General features: G+C 37.9%; 1 protein-coding gene across 5 annotated transcripts in view; it reads right to left on the bottom strand.

Moving 5' to 3' along the window:
- Positions 1–2,372: 2,372 nt before the first annotated feature.
- AGPAT3 (1-acylglycerol-3-phosphate O-acyltransferase 3) overlaps positions 2,373–14,584 on the bottom strand; it is a 117,801-nt gene continuing 105,589 nt past the window's right edge. For 4 of the 5 annotated variants that reach the window (XM_026674032.2, XM_087967557.1, XM_087967558.1 and 1 more), the window contains exons 4-9: positions 14,126–14,287; positions 12,787–12,940; positions 10,853–10,955; positions 9,016–9,091; positions 7,686–7,884; positions 2,373–5,184 (exon numbers count right to left, since the gene is read on the bottom strand). In XM_026674032.2, the coding sequence (XP_026529817.1) occupies positions 5,096–5,184; positions 7,686–7,884; positions 9,016–9,091; positions 10,853–10,955; positions 12,787–12,940; positions 14,126–14,287 (783 nt within the window). In that variant the 3' untranslated portion in view covers positions 2,373–5,095. The remainder of the gene's footprint in view (positions 5,185–7,685; positions 7,885–9,015; positions 9,092–10,852; positions 10,956–12,786; positions 12,941–14,125; positions 14,288–14,584) is intronic. The other variant, XM_087967559.1, reaches the window with a different exon arrangement.

Below are 14,584 nucleotides of genomic sequence, written 5' to 3'. Positions count from 1 at the left end.
TTGGGAGCAGTGTTATTTTTTGTAAGTTTAAATTCCAGGGTACCTTAGTTGTTGCTTTTACAATTTAACCCGGTCAGCCAAAACTTTCACTTCTTATCTTCCTCCTGCACATTCTTTTCCAGTCGAGTTCTCCTTTGTGGTGGCCATTTCTGACTACCGCTGCAACTGCCTTTGGGAAAGGGAGTAATGGCCAACTGAGTAGGAGAGATGCGGCTCTCCTCAACCCTGCTGGCAGTCTCCCCCCTCTTCACCACCTCTACGGGGTGGCTTAGCCCCGAAACCAGCCGGCTTGGGGCGCTCCAGCGGCGAGCCCAGACAGAAACCACGCACGATCGCGGATTTGTCTGTCACCAAAGCCCTTCAAAACGGAAGTCCATCACTCCACCTTTCTTGACGATGTCTTGCTAATGATTTTTCATGGATACATATGTACAATGTAGTCTTCCTTAGTCTACTTAGCAGTCAAGACCACTAAATTTGTTTGTTTCTAATCTGATATAGAATTATCATTTCCCATCTTCTGTTGACACGTCTTGCTGTATGCATGTTTGGCTTTGTTTGGCAATGACTATGGTAATGAATGGCAGGGCTGAGATCTCCTATTGGTTATTTATAACTGTTGTGGACTTGTCACCCAGAAGTGTCTGCCATCTGAACTCCTTGGTTGGCCATTTTGATTTGAGCTGTTGGACTGACATGACACCAGGAGAGCGGTAGTATCCATATAACCATCACCTCTGAAGTGAACTTCCAGGAGGGATATGTTTTTATCTACATAGGTTGACAACCAGACAGGTGGATCAGTAGTGATACTTCAGGGTTTGGATAGATGGCTATGCTTATCACATCACTCTAGCAATCTATGAAAACATGCCTCTTCTATCAGCCTACAGTGGGATAATTATTGGATAGATTCCGCCCCACACACACACCTTAGGCAGGAAAATCTATCAATTGACACCTTAACTTGCCGTAAATTCATAGGAGTGTGTAACTTACTAGCCTTGTAACTGAAGCAGAATGTTTGGCTGTGGGGACAGAGCAAATTATGCTGAGGCGCTTTTCTGCTATCTTCAGAATGGACGACAGCAAATGACCAATTTTCTGGATGTGCCTTAAACAGGGTCACTGCAAAGCATCCTATTGTTGGGGAAACTAGCCCAGCAGGGAATTCTGGGATTTGAAGTCTATACTTCTTAAAGTTGCTAAATTGAAAAATGCTGCTCTCGTGGATGTTAATCAGTCCCCATACTGACAGAGGTGTGATTTTGCCTTTCGCCCTGCGGGGGAAGTTAACAATATGGGAGAGAAATAAATAGGAATGCTGACTGGATTATCTGTCTTAGGCCAGCTCACTAGCAGTTCAGTTCTTGTCCACAAACGCCTCATTCTTCTGTCAGTCCACATTGTTCTACAGTATCACAGAATCAAATAATAAACAATTGGAAACAGTGCATTTTTACAAAGAAATTTTATCTTTCTACAGATGTCCAATATTCACTCTTGCAAAATCCACTTTCTGTACAACCCAGCCTATTTAGTCAAGAAATAATCTACTTGTGAAAATGAAATGAAATATACATTCTTCATTTAGATACTGGAAATATACAGATCTTCTGATTTATTTTCATCTGAGTAGTCTTATCTTAACTTTCTTATTTGGGATGTGATTTAAAACTATTTAGACTAGAGGTGTACATGGAAAGTGTTGTGATGTAATGTTAAAAATCCTAGTTAAATGAAAGCATTAAATTAAAACTAACTGGCTTGCCTCTCAGAGTGGTGACTCGATCATTGGAGGTTTTCAAGAAAAGATTGAATGTTCCAGACAAATGGGTAAAGAAGGGGTTGGACTAGAAGACCTCCAAGGTCTCTTCCAGTCCTATGATTCTGTGAATATTTCTATGGATTAGGGTGCCAGATTGCATCAAATTGTAGGAGACTTGAGTTAACAATATAGCTCCAATGAAGTGCACAGCTACCATAGCTCTGTATAGGCAATTGGCAGTGGATCAGGTGAACTGGGTTTTTTGATGAACAAGAACACCTTGTTGTCCTAAAAAAGCTACATTACCAAGCTTAAGTTAACTCAATAAATCCACTAACTAACCAACCAGCCAACTGGGTTAATAATATTTGTCACAGAAAGAAAAAAAAGAAAATCCTCATATTCATGCTCAAGTCCTTCCACTTACCTCTAGCAGCTCTTCGAATGCCATCCTCATTATTTTTTTATACCTACAACTTAATCCAATACATCCAAGCCCCAAGCAGAACATTGAATATATAAAGGAAGAAGCGAGAAAGATTGCCATATTTGAATGATGATCAAAATGTAATAATCAAGACCAGAAAGAAAAAGGAAAAGAAAATTATGATATATTTTGTTTATTATTGCTCTCAAAGGGCTTCATAGTCAAATATACAGGCTATGTTCTATTAAACAAGAACAAAATAGTGGAAAGTATAAAATCTATTCTTACTGTTCCAATCCAAAGAAACTGATATTCTTTATGCCATACACTGCTATTTTCAGAAATACTCTTTCACATACACTCTGCTTATTTGTTTGAAAGACAAACCAAAAAGATGAGCTATCACTGTGCAGTGTTATACACTTTAGTTGTTGAAGTGGATGTGTTTTTCAAGACTTCAAACAAAATTTACCATGGTTTTAAAAGAAAGTATGATCAGTATGTTACGATATGAAAGTAAAACAGAAATGTTTTATGTCAATATGTTTGTCCTCCCCATAATAGGCATGCCCTAAGCAGAAAGGGGACACTTGCTTATTCTTCCTAGCAGCAATATTCTCAATGACCCTCCCTCTAATCCCACCCTGTCCCATTTATTTCCATCAAAATACCTGGTTTTTAATCTATCAGCACAAAACTCCTTATAATTGCAACACAAAATATGAGACCTTCCTACTTGTCTTTTGTTAAAGTATTTTCAACATCTTTGTCAGAAAGCAACTCTATACCATCTGTCAAAGGGAAAAAAACTTCCAACAAGCAGGATTTATTTATCAAGCTTTAAAAAAGTTTGCCTAGTCAGAAAAAAGAATCATTCTTAATGATTTAAAAACAAATGCAAACAAAACTATTTATTGAGTGAATAATACATCATGTGTTGATTCTGCCCCTTCCACCCAAATCACTTATTCAACTTACAATGAAGTAAATCAGAGCTCTCAGTCCTTAAGAGACAAGGTGAATATGATTCTTTGTAAGAAAGATTACAGTTTATTTTGGGTCTAGTAGCACAAAGGGGAATGATGCAGCAAAAAGTTATATTCTAAAGATGCATGTATTCTTGCAGAAAATAAATGACTGTGCATCAAACTTTTCTGTAGTAGTTCCCACTGCTAGAGATGAGTTACAAAACTGTAAAATCAATACACCATGAAAACACTTAAAATGAGCTCCAAAAGACAGAGAACCTTAAGTGTATTGTTAATGTTTGAAGGTAAAATCTGACATATTTACCTTTGGCTATGAAAAAATATTTAGTAGAATTATTCAAATAATATAAACCAGATAAAGATCTAAGTTTATGAAGAATTATAGTTATAAAGCTGAATCAGATTCTGTATATATGTAGGTATGGATGGATTGAGCTGATGTCAAATTTCTTTCCAACATCAAAAAAAAAAAAAAAAGGAAACAACCATGGCCACATGCTAATAAATGAATACTTCCTTTCTAAGTATTTGCAAACATCAGTCAGCACAGCTACAGATTAAAGATATCAGCACGCAGATTCTATGAGGTTTCTTCCTGGTGGTAAACTATTTACATACAAAATCCATTAAAGAGCTGCCATATAAGTCTAAATTTGGCTGGCATGCAGTCCACTTCAGCCTCATAGCTTTCTAAATGGAGGCACCGCCCATGCACTGGAATTGGATATGGATGCCACATAAAGCTATTTAGCTCCTCTAGATATATTTCCAAGCCAGTGAGAATTAAAAAAAAAAACATTATTGTAACATTAGCATGGCAGAAAATTTGTAAGAAAGGTATAACCTTACCCCAACCTCCAATGTTTAGGTATTAAAGCAACTGTTGGTTTACATGGCAACATAAATGGATAACCAGGCAACTTAGATCCTACCCCATCAACATGTTTACTTGGAAAATATCTCTTCTGATTGCAGCTTAAAATATTTTCAAATAAGCATATATCAGGTTTGAGTCCTAGAGGTACCAGCTTATCCCCTAGTTCTCAATGCAAGATCTTTCCATAGTGCCGTGCTGTTTTGTTTTTTTCATGTGTTTCATAACACACCATGCAGAAGACTTTGAGCAAAAGAGACATTTTGAAGAAACTCTCAAGACCCAGAGACTGAACACTCTGAGATATGCAGATCTAAATTACTGGCTCGTCATGTCACTTTTTTTTTTTTCAAAGAAAGGAAAAAGCAAAGCAATATCTATATAAGCAATTGAGCCAAACATGTTTCAGTTTTAATTAGGATAACATTGAGTAGAAAAATGTGCAAAAATGAAAGAGACTAGAAGTGCATTAAGTTTTAGGAAGTTTTGGTTGAAAGTATGCATTTATCTGTTGGATGATGCTATCATCAAAATACCAGTTTTTGTGGAAGGTAATAATTATTAAAATAAAAATACCTTTAAAATAAAATGCTTGGAAGAATGATACAGCTTTTTTTTCCCAAGTGAAATCTTCCACAAGAAACATTTGTAAATAAACTAGACACTATGATTTGCTGTAGCAAGAAGAAACATTCCATAATTTCTCTTGCAAAGCAAATGTGACACTCTTAAAAGATAAAGTTATCTGAAGATGCTTGTATTTCCCTCTCTTAATTCATCTTCCTATCTGCTACAAAAAAAAAACAACCATGAGGTTAGCCCAAATTTCTCTCAAAAACTACAAATACAAGGATCCTTGGTCGGGTAAGTAGTCAACTTTTTCCATGTCTCTTGAATCTTCCAAATTCTTCAGTCTTGGCTCAAGTATTGTTAGTTAGCAGTTAATAAGAAAAGAAGGTAAGTTTTCTAAGTGTCTTTCTTTCCAATGAAGTTAATTTGATACCACTGTCTTTTATAGTCAAAATGCATCTGTAAAATTATTTCTTTTTCTTGAATTCTTGGTTGCCATAGCTGGAGCCCTTTTCTATTTCCGTTACTCCTATCAGTCTGCGGCCTCCAAAGGACACTTTGTATAGGAGGGAAAAAAGATTGCATTATTCCAGGAGTAATTTCAACATTCAGAGCAAAATTTATGTACACATACAGATTCAAACACAATCCAAACTTCAGATTGGATATTCTCTATGAGTTTTTTTAAATAACAAACTCTTACACCCAAGATCAAATCTGTAATTTTACAAAATGAATGGATATACACATATGCATTATTTAGCCATACATTCAATTTTTTGTAAAACGAATGATGTTTCTATCAGGTATTAGGAAAAGAAAAAGCAATTCTACTGCCACATTTTACCTGAGAACCACTCTTCAAAGGAAGAAAAATGGGTCAGTAAATCCCAAATTTCTACGATGGTTGAGATAAACCCTTGCTCAAAATTTGAGTCAACATCATTCCTATTAACAAAGGGGTCTCTTCCTAGATTCACTAGTACAACTAAGCCCCCATGAACAAGTGTTAAGCTGAATATCAAAAGGTAGGGATGTATTGCATCAGGGATGGGATTCAGCCGGTTTGAGCGAACTGGATGTTAATTTTACATCCAATTCAGCAAACTGGTAGTCCTGACGACCAGCTGGCCCCACCCACACTGCCCCTCCCAGGAGTCCCCACACACTCCGTTCTGGATCCCAGGTAAGTACAGGGAGGCTTCCCAGGCCCAAAGCAGGGTGCAGGGGAGGGGTGCAGTGCCCCCCCCCCAGCCCCGTTTTGGCTCCCCTGAGGCTCCAGCGAGGCTTGGTAGGCCCAAAATGGGATCCGGAGGGGTGCAGCAAAAGATAGAAAGAGAAAGAAAGAGGGAAGGATGGGAGAAAGGGAGGGAAGGAGAAAGAGAAAGAAAAAGGGATGGAGGGAAGGGAGAAAAGAAAGGGAAGGAGCGGAGAAAAGAAAGGGAAGGAAGGGAGAAAGAGGGAGGGAGGGAGGGGAGAAAGAGGAAGAAAGGGAGGGAGGGAGGGGAGAAAGAAAGAAAAAGGAGGGAAGGAAGAAAGAGGGAAGGGAAGGGAAAGTGAATGAGATATGGATGGATGGACATATGGATAAGTGGAAAGTGAATGAGATATGGATAGAGGGAGAGGAGGGAGGGAGAGGAAGGAAGGAAGGACCACAAACCCTGGCACTAGACGCAGCTTCAGAGAATGCTTTGAAACAACACAGCAATCCAGGGCTGGAAGGGACCTCGGAAGTCATCTAGTCCAACCCCCTGCTCCAACAGCATTATTAAAGTGAGTTTCTCTTTTGACCCACCCAGTCACATGACCAATAGCCACACACCCCCAAGCCATGCCCACAGAACTAGTAGTAAAAATTTTTGAATCCCACCACTGTATTGCATTGCTCACTTGCAAAGAAGACCATCTTTGAAATTCTTAACATGCATAAATGACTTGCAGCCAGATCAGCTTCTTGAGTATCAGCTGAGCTAAGGCAGGATAATTCAATAGGCTAAACGGTTTGGCAACTAGATCTTAAATAAGTACTTGTTAGGAAAAAAGAAACCTCGAACACAATCGTGCAAAGATGTTAAGAGATTTTATATATTTCAGAATTTAAATTTTAGATTTCTTCCTCACTCTTGGCATTTCCAAATACTTGGTGGTTTACTTGAGGGCCAGAACTTTCCCAATGTAATACAAAACTGATAAAAGGCTTATACGTACTAAGGCAGGCCCTCCCTATCATTCCTTCCTTCCTCCCTCCCTCCCTAGGAAGGGACGAGGGAAGGGGGAGAGGGTGGCAGCGCAGCTGGTGGTCATGGCTTTCCCAAGTGGCGACAAGGCAGAAGCTGTCCTGGTGAAAGAGAAGGGCTTTTGGGGGCTGCGGGGCCAGTGGGAGAGGCCAGGAGGCGGAGGTGGCAGGCGTGGCGCTGCTGCTGGGCTTACACACTGCTCCACTACAATTGGAACACAGTCAGCCTGCGGAGTCAGATGGAGCTGATCACAGATCAGCTGTGCACCAACCCCTGCGCACTCACTGCCTCCCGTGCAGACGCCCAGGGGGAGCTCTCAAGGCCACTTGCCATTTTCAGGACGGCCCCATTGGCCAGATCTAACCACATTGTGGGCTGGATCTGATCCAGGGGCCTTGAGTTTGTCATGTCTAGATTAGGGAGTAGCTTTGAACATAGATATTCAGAATAAATTTGAACTATATATTGCATGTGAATTTGACATAAGAAATAAAAGTTCAAATAAGGAATAAAGTAGTCAGTTACAGATATAGCAACTGCTGTGCTTTAGTGAAAAGCCTCCGTCAACCAAAGTCTCAAGATAACTTGCAATGAAAATTCCCAGGAGTTTAAGATAGAATACTACAGCTATGCAGCTGGGATGAATGTAAAAAGGTAGCTGGGCAAATATTAAAAGGCATTCAATACTGTAAACACCATTCTTCCCCATCCTGTCACTGAGCTGACTATACAAGTAACTTTTGAGGGAATTGGCCACTTGATAAAATGCAGACAACTGGCTTCGTGAACATTTTCACGAAGTGAACATACGTGAACATACCTGCCCCAACAAAGCAGAGGAATGCAAGAATCAGAAGAGGGGATCCACTTGCAAAAATTCCAAAGCCAAATTTGAAAAGAGGAGAGAGAAGAACAGCAGCCCAGAAGAGAAAGTTGAGCAGTGTCCATGGTCTTCTGGGAGGTTTAAATTGTTGCCCAGGAAATAAGCCTTCTTGATTATACTTCTCTTGTAAGGCATCCTTGAGGAGAGAAAGAAGTTTTCTTTAATGTTCTAATCACTTATGCTTTCTTCTATATATCTGTATATTGATAAATACTGTAGAGTTTTTCAATTCAGAAAGAATATTGCTGGTAGAATTTTAGATGATACAGTAGAATGGCAAGGGCAGTTCCCCAAAAAGGAGAGCAAGTGAAGGCAAAAGATCTTTCCCTCTGCCTCTCCCTCTCTCTCCCAAAGGTATTTTTTCAAAAGGCCACTGGACTTGCTTTGTTTTTGCTTGCAGACGTTTCATTTCTCATCCAAGAAGCTTCTTCAGTTCTGACGTCAAGCAAGCAGTGGCCTTTTGAAAAAGCCCCTTTGGATGACTGAAAATCTCCCACAGACATCTCCCTCCCTCCCTCCCTCCCTCTGAATTCAAAGTATACGCAAACATTCTGCCACCAGCAGCAATCAAATGATTTCAGGAAGTCTAGACAACACACAGGACAGCACCCATTCAAATATGTTTGATCATTATTCTCTAACACTTTTCTACTTAACACTCAAGACAAACTGTCCCAAATTAGATATAGGCTCAGATACTGAAGCATCAAAAAAGAAGAAAAGAAAAAGGTGCAATTCCAGATTTTATAATTTATTTTAAAGCTAAAAGTTGTCATCGGGGCAAATCAGATTAGGAGCATTGTTCTAAGGAAATACACAGATATGATAGCAGGACAATTTTATTAACTCTCTTAAATAACTTTATAAATAATCATGTAACATCTTATTACAGAGCTCTCTTATTGCACTTAAAATAGAAAAAAAACACTTGAAGTTATCAATATTATTTATTCTACTCTAAAATAATTGTTCTATTAGCACATAGCTCTGCAAGTTTTTAAATGCAAACAACTCATTTATGCAAACAACCCATAAGCCATGGTGGCGTAGTTGTTAGAATGCAGTACTGCAGGCTACTTCTGCTGACTGCCGGCTGCCTGCAGTTCGATTCTCACAGGGTCAAGCTTGACTCAGCCTTCCATCCTTCCAAGGTTGCTAAATTAAAGAGCCAGATTGTTGGAGCCATATGCTGACTCTGTAAACTGCTTAGAGAGGGCTGTAAAGCACTGTGAAGCAGTATATATGTCTAAGTACTATTGCTATTTACCTTTTCCTGATAAAGTGTATGAAGCCACTTCGCTGCTTCTTTTTCATCCAAAGGGATATCTTCTAAAGGAAACCTTCTAGGTTATAGAAAAAGGGTTCAATAATTTTTTTTATTCAAGTGACAATAATTACAATATGAAAATATCTTCAGAATTAAAATATGTTAATATTATTCTCTGTTTACCAGACCTCTATTTCCTATAAAAATGCATTTTATGAATGTACCCTTGCATTGTAAATAGCTAGAGCATGTGACATATTAAAAATGTAGCAGTAATTCAATATAGCTATCACTTAGATTGGAATTAAGAGTATTTTTTCACTTTTTTCTCAGTCTTAGTATCTCCATAATAAAAAATGTTTTTACAGATGGGCAAAATGCCATTACACTCTTAAGCAATAACTGTAAAATCTGGAACAATGGCTTCACCTCAGAAATTCTCATTTCAAAAATTAAAATCAGTGAATTATATTTACTGAATTAATGAAGAAAAGTTTTATATCTCCTATGCCAAGAACCCATCACCTCTGATTTTATTGACAATCTAACCTCAAAAGTTGAAATGCCATGGCTACAAGACTAAACTCTAAGCATCTGGTTGAAATCTTGTCTTCACCATGAATTCTTGCACAAGAGAAGCAGCAGATTAGAACAATTTGCATAACAAAGAACCCAAACAAAGAAGTAATCTGGGATATGGCCCTCCCAAACCTGTTTAGGTGAACTTCCAATGATTGCATGTGGTCTTGTGCTTGAAATGCTCCTGGCAGAGTGGCCTTTGGAGTGAAACTGAGTGACCATTTTGCTAAATTTTTTGCACAGCCTCTGTAAGATTTTTTGTATGAAACTAACCTTACAAAAATTTACTTAGGCTGCAACCCTATGCATACTTACCTGGGAATAAAACCCTCTGAACACAATGGAACTTACTACTGGGTAAACATATATAGGATTGCACTGTTTATTCATAGAAGGTTGCCGAAAGGATGTACAAGTCTGAGCACAGCCATCCATTGAATATTTGCTTGTAGAATATCCACATTGAACCTAAATGGCTACAAAAGTGGCATACATCTGTAACCTTCAGTATGATAAATGGCTACATTATTAGTTTTCCCTTGCTGGACAATACTGTTCCAGGCATACTCTCTGCATAGAGCTCTCTAAATTATCTGTCAGTGCAAACTGTTATGGTCACATCCTGCAATAAATTTGCCACTAGAGGGAGCCGATAGCAAAGATCATATAAGGAGCAATTTTCTTATCTGAAGCCAATCCTGAACATGGAAAAAAGCATTTGCCTCATGCAGAATTTCTGCAAAATGTATTGAATTAAATTCCCCCAATCTAAGGTAGCAGAGGCAATATCTGCTAGATGTTCATCTCATTCAAATGAATTCAAAGACTTAACTAAGTCCTTACTGCTTTCTTAAAAATAGAAAGAAAGAATGAAGGCTGAGTATGGTTGCAAAGGAATGCATTCTATAGATTGGGAACAGCACCAAGGAAGGCCTCTTCTACTTTTTTCAAGATGTTTATTTTGTGTGACATATTTTTGAGGTTTTGAAAGTTGTATATCTAGTGACCATAATGAGTTTTTATACTAAATCTGAAGTCAAGTGAAACAACAAGAGAGTAAGTAGCCACATTTAAAGGAAATTGACTACGTTAAATCCATATATTTGCTTCTGTCCACTAATATTCATAGTAAAACAAGTCTCTTCTAAACTAAGTATGAAAAGCTAAAGATGGGAAAATATAGGTGTGGGTGGCCGTTTTATTGCAATAATTGGACACAGTGACAGCTCTCAGTTACAAACCATACTCACACACTCACCTAACACACATATCTGCTTCATATTTCTTTCCATAAAGAATTCCTAATAAGGATGGGTTTTTGTTTCCTCTGAAGTTTAATGTTACATCATACACTGCTGAAACTAACACAAGAAAGATAACATTATTGTTTCAATATTCACATAGCTGGAATTCAAGAGTTATTAATTATATTAAAAGGCACACAAACACTATTATATCTATATTTCAGAATAACGGCTGCTAGTGGCAGCAAAGAGTTTTAGTGGTCATGAAGATTTTTGCAGCCCAGCTGTGGTAGCTCTAGAATTACATCTGTGGGCATAGCTGAGTCTGGAAGCCCACCATTCAGATAATATCTCTACAAAAAGAGGATTGAAAGCCATGGTCTGAAAGTGATTTCAAACTTTGATTTGGATGCAGACTATGCCTTAGAATAATCTTTGACTTATGACCATTTGTTTAGTGACCAAAATTATGATAGCGCTGAAGAATGTTGGTTATTATTGTTTGCCCTAGTTCCAGCCCGCCACAACAAGTCCATGATGTCCCTATAATCTCATGGTGACATGATTACAGGCATTTGGCAACTAGTTCACACTTACAACTGGTTGCAGTGCTCCATAACCACATGATTGCCATTTGCAACCTTTCCTACTGGCTTCCTCAAAAAGTCAATAAGAAAGCTGGCAGGGAATGTCGCAAATTGCTGGGGTAAGTCTCCCCCACCTGTGCATCTTCTCTCCCTCTCTCTTTCCCTCTCTCTCTCCCTCCCTCCCCCTCTCCAATAATTAGTCCATAAAATCCACTACATACATAAAACAAACTGTGATTAATTAATTAGGTAAGCACATCAATCAAACTATAGCACATCTTACATAATATTTGAAAGAATTTGGCCAGAATCACTTGAGTCCGAAAGCAAAAATTGTAAATAAAAATGATCTAAATGACCAAGAAATTTAATTAAATGCGAAGGTAATAATTCATGGTGTCGATATCAGCATAAAATGAACTGAATGGTAAGATCTATCTGGTGGTTTCAATGGCTGCTATGGAGCCAACAGAGCCAGTTCTTAAACATTTAGCATCACCCCACTGGTTAAAGGCCCTCCTAAATTCGGGGATGGTATTTTGATTTCAACATGTAGCAGGTTTAAAAGGGATGTGAAGCCTATTTAAAAATAAAGTCTTGGGAAATACATCAAATGTCATTTAAAATCTATGTCCTTAAGAATGTTTGATAGCTTCTACTGTATGCTTATGCTTTAGCAAGAAAGGAAACCATAGACATTCCAGTTTCTCATGTATTGCTTTGGCCCTAAATAAAACCAAATCAAGAAAGCACCTGGGGTGGGTATTAGGAAGAAAAAATACTTTTAATGCAATATGTTGAAATGTGTATTCAAACATTGTATTCAGACTTACTGATGTCAACCTGTCTTTACTTGTTAATGTGAAAGACTAATGTAAAATAATGTAACTGGTTCTCCATCAGAGAAAAGAAATGGAATGCATTTCTAAACCCATTTAGCTTCACGATTCACAGTGCTCCCTTAATGCTGCTGGCTGGAAGAACGTAGTTAAACATTTAACCCATCCGTAGTATTTAGTCAGCCATCTTTCCTATTTAACACCTTTTCCTATGTGGTATAACATGAACTTAGATCTCGCATGTGCGCTGCGAGTGTAAATTAGACAATGTTTGAACACCAGCCAGCTCAGAACACCAGCTTAGAAACGTAAAATGCAAAGTAGAATTATTAATTTCTCTGAATTAAACAAGAAAACTAATCAAAGTATTGAGGTTTACTTATATTATCAGGTTCACCATTTAAATACTAAACATTGTATTAATACAGATATTGCATATTGAAAATGTAATAACTATCACAACAATTAAGCTAAGAAACATAATATGCATATTCACACACAGTATAAGCAAGGCCAAGGTACCTGTTCCCCTGAGACACTGGACAGCAGTCGTAAAACCTTTGGTTCTGGGCAACAAGTGATATTTGAGTTTAGGCAATCCTTTGGATTCAGCCACTTCCATACTGATACGATGCTTAGTTTCTGTAAAACGAGTTCCTTCACAGTATAACAGAAACTGTAGCACAGAAGGGGGGGCAGGTGGAGAAATCTTGCATTACAGTACTGTTAAATTGTTTTACAAAAAGTTTTAGGGCATGAAGACAACTAAAATAAATAGGGGTTTAAATATGTTCAAAGTATTTTGCTTTAGAATAAAGATTAGAAAACATTTGGAGCCTATAGCCTTTTTTGCTCCTTGGGGGTGTGGGGGGGAACATTCTGCTGCAAATACCTCTGCATATTAAAGTTTCTTAATCTTGGCAAATTCCGAGATGTGTGGACTTCATCTTCCAGAATTTCCCAGTCAGCATGCTGGCTAGGGAACCCTACTAATTAAAGTCCACATATTTTAAAATTGCTATGGTTGAAGGAACACTATTGTAGATGATGAAGGTTTCTCAACATTCTTATCTCATTTCCAGAGCTCCCCTTATTTCTAACAATCCACCTTCATTAAACTATCACCCACCCACCCCCCCCAAAACCAACGGCAGTTTGTCCAGAACACATATTTTGGAATCAGACTTGCTCACTGCAGTGTTATTGCAAAACCAACAATACCCGCAATAATATTTTATTCCTAAATTAGTGCTACCATGACTGGGCTGTGCAACAGTTCAAATGAGAATTGCATGATAACGAAGTTTTGTGCTATGGTTGTCTGATTTTTCCAGTCCATATATGAAATTAATGTCCCAGCTCCTGTTGTTGAGTTAGATGTTCTGAAGCAGAATTCTGCTTGGGTTGCCTTGAAGTTAGAAGTCTTCTTGTGAAAAGGGGCCCCATTCAGACAGATCCCAAATAGCACAAAAATTCTCCGTATTGAAAGAAAGGACAATACAAGCTTGAATCTCTGAAAGCCGTGGAGATGGTTTGGCCAAAGATGGCCCTACTGCTCTTTTTAGAGTGCTTTTATTGCACTCTAAAAGTGCACATTATACCAGCTGAAGTTATGACTGATCTGCATATACATTATATCTGTCTGTAAATGATTAAAGATTGAATGTAATGATATCTCCTGTAAAAGCTATGGATTTAATTTAATAATATTATACATCTATGTATAATGGGAAAAACAGACTGTGTACTGTATATAACCATATACGTCTTATGAAAACACATAAATGCAGTACACATACCTAAACAAATCAATATTTTTCACCATCCTATTAAAAGGGTTGATGTGCAGAACTTCACTTACCCACATATACTCGGGATAATCGGCTAGACGTTTCAGCCCTTCAATAACAGCGTCTCTATCTTCTTCCCATTTTCTTTTGCAAAAAACGATCTCTAAGAAGTACCATGTCCAGCCAATTATGGGTACAAACAATAGTTCTTTCTTTGCAAGAACTTTTGAACTCTAAAATACACACAAACATTATTTGTTCATCTGAAATATATCATTAGCAAATACAAGTCCTTTCAAATGTGTTCTGAAATAGCCTAACAAATTTCTCTAAAATAATCTATTTCCTGTCCAGAAGCTTGTGGTGTAGGTCAGGTTAAGCTAATAACTTTCCTAAGAGCACCCAACAAGTTCTTAGCAAAGTGTGACTTGAATATTGTGCCTCCCTAACTAAACTACATTGGCTCTTAGATTCAATTTATTTTAATTTAATTCAACAAAAGATAGCACACAAAAAATACACCTAGTCTG

This window comes from Notechis scutatus, chromosome 5 (assembly GCF_049901735.1).
Source record: "Notechis scutatus isolate UNSWTSFEM ecotype Mainland chromosome 5, rNotScu1.2, whole genome shotgun sequence".
Classification (NCBI taxonomy): domain Eukaryota; kingdom Metazoa; phylum Chordata; class Lepidosauria; order Squamata; family Elapidae; genus Notechis; species Notechis scutatus.
Note: the sequence above shows the minus strand (reverse complement) of the source record. Positions and strands in the feature narration are given on the sequence as shown.